At 50.3% G+C, this 6,000-nt stretch overlaps 1 protein-coding gene across 1 annotated transcript in view; it reads right to left on the minus strand.

The window, feature by feature from the left end:
• Positions 1–5,633, minus strand: part of ADRA1B (adrenoceptor alpha 1B) — a 58,465-nt gene extending 52,832 nt beyond the window's left edge. The window contains exon 1 of the mRNA XM_060092619.1: positions 4,685–5,633. Coding sequence (XP_059948602.1) covers positions 4,685–5,633 — 949 coding nt within the window. The remainder of the gene's footprint in view (positions 1–4,684) is intronic.
• Positions 5,634–6,000: the final 367 nt, after the last annotated feature.

Consider the following 6,000-nt stretch of genomic DNA (forward strand, 5'->3'; position numbering starts at 1 on the left):
CTAGAATGTGGATGACCTTCCCTGATAGTTTATGAGTGAATTTTTTTCAGGGGTGAGTGGGGAATGGAAGAAAGACAGGGTTTTGTAACAGAAGTAGAATAATCAGCTTTTGACAAGGTGGCTCTGGGGTTTCTGGAGAATATTTGCTATGAGAGCAGGTTGGGACCAGAAAGCAAAAAGGTCAGACATCTTTGTGCACTGGACCAGGCAAGTGCCTGTTCTGACAGACACGGATTCAATTCTTGTCTCTACCATTTACTTGCTGTGTGACCTTGGGCAAGAAGTCTAACCTCTCTGAGCTTCAGTATATTTAACTGTCGAGAGGGAGCAATTACTTTCCCCTGTCAGGGTAGCTGTGAGGATTAGTGAGATAATGTCTGTAGAGGGCCTAGCAGAATGTCTGGTACATAGTATGTGCTCCATGATAATAGGATCTCACTGGGCTGTGAGCCTCCTGCACGCAGGGGCCATGTTTGCTTTGGTTCAACCACCCAGTGATTAGTACAATGCCTAGCACATAGTAGGTGCTTTAGGAAGACTTCATTAATGATTTTATAAATGACAATGTATTTTCCTGCAGTAAGATCTCCCTCTTCTAGGAAGGATTCCCTGTGTGTAAAATCTTCCCTCACTCAAACCAATTGATTTCCCGGTGAGCAACTCAAATCCCTGTGTTTTGAAACCTCAGAACTGGAGGATCAGTGTGTGTCTGCGGGGGTGGCTCTGTCCTAAGACATCTCTGAGACCCCCAACCTCCCTTATGCTCTTGTGGGAGCTGGAAATTCATCAGCCCTAATTTAAATGAGAGGACTGGAGGAACAAATCAATGGAGAGAGGGATTCCGATTTGGTTCCAGTACTATAGAGATTACAACTGTTTCTTTGAAACTGACCATTTATTTGGAGGGGAAAGCAGTTAGTTCAATAATGGCTTCCTGATGCCTGCCTTTCAGCATTTTAAAAGACGGAAGAAGGATTTGGAGCGAGGCAAGGTTCCAGTGTTTTCGAAACAACACACACAGCCCAGCTACCAGTTGGCTGCCCAGTGCTTCCTGCTACCCACCCGCACCCCCATCTACCACACACCCCCTGCACCCCAGTGCAACGCATATCCCTCAATAGCCCAGCCACTTCTTGAACCCTGACCAGGCGGGTGGGAGTTGGCCTTCATTGTAATGCCAGGCAGCTGAAGATTCCTTGGACACCGTGCACATCGCCCATCAAGTAGAAATGCTACTATATTATATTCCAATTATTTCCTGTCCCTCCATGGACTGATTCCAGGGGCTGAATAAAGAGGCCCTTGTTTAGTGGATTCATCCCTGCTCCTGAGTAAGTGAGAGCTGGTCCCTGGCCCAACTTGGTCTGAGGCCACAGGGAAAAAGGGTGGGGAGGAGATAGGGAGGGTGTTACAGGTGGGGAGGGCTCCACAGGAGATGGGAGGCCTGTCTCTGCAGGCAGCCCAACCTTGCTCCCAAAAATAAAAACAAGGGAGGAAGGAAAACAAATGGGGCCCCTGACCAGGACCCTGTAGGGGGCAAGGCTATTTTCCTTCCTTCCCAGGAGGAATCCCAACCCTCCTCTTCCACAGAGAAGACAAACACAGTGATAGAAATCTCGTGCCATCCAGGCACCTGGAAGTCTATCGCCAACTGGAAGTTTACTCCTACCTGGGCTTCTCTGTTTGCCAACCACTGTCTTCCCCCAGATCTGCTTTCTCCCCTTCTGAGTGAAAAGCCTTTCATGGAAAATTGAGAATTTGGAACCTGCATCAGATTCCAAAGGAGTTATTGTTCTACATCAGGCTACTTTTATTTGGGTGTTATTTGAACTCAGACGAAGTAGAAGCCCAGATGCTCAGATGCTCTTTCTATTGATAAATTACTAAGAACATGTTAATTAAGCACCTTCTCTGTTTGAAACTCTTGAGTCACTTTCGAAGTCCATCCCAAATTCAAGGCCTGGAGTCCACACTCCTTACCCGCCAAGGGTTGGGTTTCCAGGGGAGAAGTATGTGGATGGACTCAGCTCAGGGACAGCACACTGGGAGAGTTCTGGGAGATAACGGTTGGTCAGGAAGTCTTCAAGTCAAGGAGAAGAGAAACAAGCTCTGATAGCATCAGGGTGGCAAGAACATCTCACTTTCTGTGGCATGGAAGCCAAGGACCTGAGATGTTAGGAAGATAAGGTCTCAGAAAGGCATGGATAGAAAGAGGGGGAAAACTGAAATAGTGTAAGTGAGAAGAAACTGAGGGTGGGTGTGAAGAGCAGGACCCAGAGAGAAGCCACATCGTCCTGCACCACCACGTGGGTGGTGAAGTGCTAACCTTTGCAGCGTTTAAAAACCTGGGTGTCCAGGAGCTTGGAGCCTGAAAGGAGCTGAGGCATCCCCTGGCCGGTGCTTCTCAAAGCCTGGTCTGCGGATCACCTCTTCAGAATCACCTGGTGGGCTGGTTAAACGTGACTCCTGGGACTTCTCTGATTTACTGGCTCGGATTCTCTATGCGTTAGGTCTTAGAAGCTGAATTTTTATCTAGTTCCACAAATGATTCTGATCCTTACTGAAGTTTGAGAGCCCTTGATCTAGTCCAACCCTCTTGGTCCCTGGAAGTGAGACCTGAAGCCCAGCTGGTAAAGCAACACACCTAAGTTCACAGAGCTAATCGATGGCAAAGCTCACATGCATAATGCTATTGCTCCTGACCCTCAGAACAGTTCTCTTTCCATTTCAACATGCTGGCAGCCTCTTCAGTTGTTTCCCCTGCCCCCTAAAGTGAAAGCCTGCACCTTTCATCCACTCCTGCATCCTGCTGGGGCTTTGTCTTTCCTGAGGATGCTCTGGTCACAGCCTCTGCCGGCTGAGGATCAGGGGAAGAAGGAAGAGAGGAAAAAGATCTAGTTTCCTTCTGAGCCTTTAATAACAGGTATTGGCAACTGAATGGAGAAGAAAACACAGTTTTAGCTGCAGGGGGTATTGGGGTTTGGTTTGTAGTACTAAGAGCTAACTTTCATTGAGTATTTGCTGTGTACCAGACACTGTACTAAGTCCTTTCCACGCACTAGCGCAAACCCCATGGAGCAAATAGTAATTAGCCCTATTTTGCAGATGAAGAAATTGAGGCTCACAGAGAAGTCATCATTTGCCCAAGGTCACATGGCTAATTGTTGGCCAAATCACTCCATGTGCGACCACGATCTTTGTATGGTCCAATGGAGTGTGAACTGTCATCCACTTTAACTGGACAAGCCTGCAAAAGGACCCTGAGACCTTGGGAAAGAAAAGAAAGCTGGGCAGCGGCATGTGATCACTACTTCGGGTAGAGCTTCAAACCCTCTCCACTTTACACGCTGAAAATATTTCTGAAAGGCATTAGCTCGAAAGCTAGCCTTAGAAATGACAATATGGAGAGTAGGTTAAACAATTTTTCTTTATCATTTTTAAATGGAAACTCCTGACATCAGTTTACCCTCTTTCTATTTGGCTCTTTCTCTTGGAAGCAGTGTGTCTTTAGGATTTTTGTTACTTTGGGGATTTGTTTATGTTCAGTTCCAACTGAGCCCCTGGTGTGACTGCAGGCGTTAGTGGTCCATGGCAAGTAGCAGCTGTTGTCTCTTCTGATAGCACAGCACATGACTCTGTCATAATTACCTCCCTCCATTCATTTTCTGGAGTGTCCCCCAGGGATAGAAAAAAGAAATCAAAGCAGATCACTGCCTCAGAGAAGGGACAAGTGTTTCCTGAGCCGTGTGGACAGCATGTCACAGTACCCTCCTCTAGGTTTACCTCCTATCCAGACCTTGGCTTCATCCTTAGAGGAAGTCAGGTAGCCTTTTGAACAACTCACTTAGTAGGACTCCCAAACAAAAGAAGATGGGCACATTTTCATAGGAGAGAAAGGGCTCAGTTTCATACTAGCAGGAGTTGGTGTCTGGTAGCTGAAGGTGAAGCGCAACTATAATTTAATTCTGGACATTCCATGAATCACCAGAGTTAGGGATATTTTGGGGTGGAAACTGAGAATGTGTGACCCTCTGGCCGTCTTCCTTCTCTTTCAAATCTCAAGTTTTAGCTAAAGGCTGGTTGCGGCTGTGAGGCTGTAAAATGCTCTTATTAACTCGTAAAGGAGGGAGTGCGTGGAGGTGAGAGCAAGTGGTGAAAGGACGAGGGGGAGAAGGCAGCCTCTGCAAAGCTCTTGAGGAGCGTGGACCTCCGCAGGAGCCCTGGAAATGCTGAATGAAAACTGCCTTTCTGCGTACGAGCTGCCTCCCTGCTTCCCAAATGCCGTGTCTGCGGTAACTACAAACTCTTTTGTATGCTGCTTTAGTGACGCCGCCTTAGCGGGCACATGATCACTACTGAAATAACGCTGGTGTGATGTTCGAGTCCAGTGTCCTTTTTAATTATTAAACCAAGGCGGTTGAATGAGTCATTGCACATACCAGATTTGCCTCCCGAGGTTCTATTTCAAGTGACTCGTACCTTAGCGCGTTCCACGAACACCTGAGTTGGTTCTTAGCCACCTACCCAATCTGCAAAGCCTTTGCAGAACAAACAATATTCCCCAACCTCCAAACACACACAGACTGCATAAAACACTAAAACCCACACAAAACTTTAGAGTAAGCTCATCAGTAGACCCAAGATCTGAAAATGCCCCGTTCCCCTCCACCCGTCCCCAACTTACCAAGCGGCAGAGCGATGAAGAACGGTAGCCAGCACAAGATGAACATGCCGACTACAATGCCCAAGGTCTTGGCCGCTTTCTTTTCCCGGGAGAACTTAAAAAGTTTGACAGCTATGGAACTCCTGGGGTTGTGGCCCTTGGCCTTGGTACTGCTGAGGGTGTCCTCGTGAAAGTTCTTGGAGTGGATCCTCAAGGTCAGCTCCTTGGAGTTGGACATCTCCTTCATGACTCCAGCCTCCAGGTTCTTGGTGGTCCTCTTGGCGACGATGTAGACCCGGCAGTACATGACCAGAATGACCGCCAGAGGGATGTAGAAGGAGCCCAGGGAGGAGAAGAGGGCATAGAAGGGTTCTTCAGTGACCCCACATTCCTTGTCATCATTGGGCGCCGGCTCCTTCCACCCAAGAAGAGGCCCAATGGAGATGACCGTGGACAAGACCCAGACACTGAGGAGTGCCAAGATGGCCTTCCTCCTGGTGACCAGCGACGGGTACTGCAGAGAGTAGCGCACCCCGATGTAGCGGTCGATGGAGATGGCGCACAGGCTCAAAATGGAGGCTGTGCAGCACAGGACATCCACGGCAGCCCAGATGTCACAGAAGATACGGCCCAGCACCCAGTAGCCGAGCACCTCCAGGGCCGCAGAGAAGGGAAGCACGGTGAAGCTTAGCAGCAGGTCAGCAATGGCCAGGTTGACGATGAAGTAGTTGGTGGGCGTCCTCAGGTGACGGTTGCAGGCCACAGACAAGATGACTAGGATGTTGCCCACGATGGCAAAGAGAATGAAGGCGCCCAGCACCAGGCCCACGGAGATGGCCCTGGTGACGTCCAGCTGGGGCAGTGTGGAGTTGCTCGAGGTCTGGTTGGGGCCAGTGAAGTTGGCATTTTTCAACTCTCCCCAGTGGGCAGGTGCTGATGTGTTGTGGCCGGTGTCCAGATCGGGATTCATTTTAGAGTCCGCCCTCCATAGCCAGAGGGGTGACAGGGCTGGGAAGGGCTGGCAAAGGCTCCTCAGCTGCCCTGAAACTTTGCTTTCCCCGTGGTCTTCTTCCCAGAGGCGCCCTCCTGGCGAGAAGTCATCTCCCCCGGGCAGCCCAGCCCGGCAGCACGTCTCCTGCCTGCACCAAGCCGATCGCTCGCCTGTCACAGCGAGGAGGAGGAGAGAGGGGACGAAGCGGCAGCTCCAAGTTTAATGGTCCACGTCAGGCGCGCCGGGCCGGGCTCGCGGGGAGCGGCGGGGAGGAGCGGGCGGCGGGGCAGGGGGCGCCCGGCTCTGCCCGGCCCGCGGCGGGTCTGCGGACAGCGGCGCCTCCGCC

The sequence above is a fragment of the Mesoplodon densirostris genome, chromosome 3 (genome assembly GCF_025265405.1).
Source record: "Mesoplodon densirostris isolate mMesDen1 chromosome 3, mMesDen1 primary haplotype, whole genome shotgun sequence".
Lineage (NCBI taxonomy): Eukaryota > Metazoa > Chordata > Mammalia > Artiodactyla > Ziphiidae > Mesoplodon > Mesoplodon densirostris.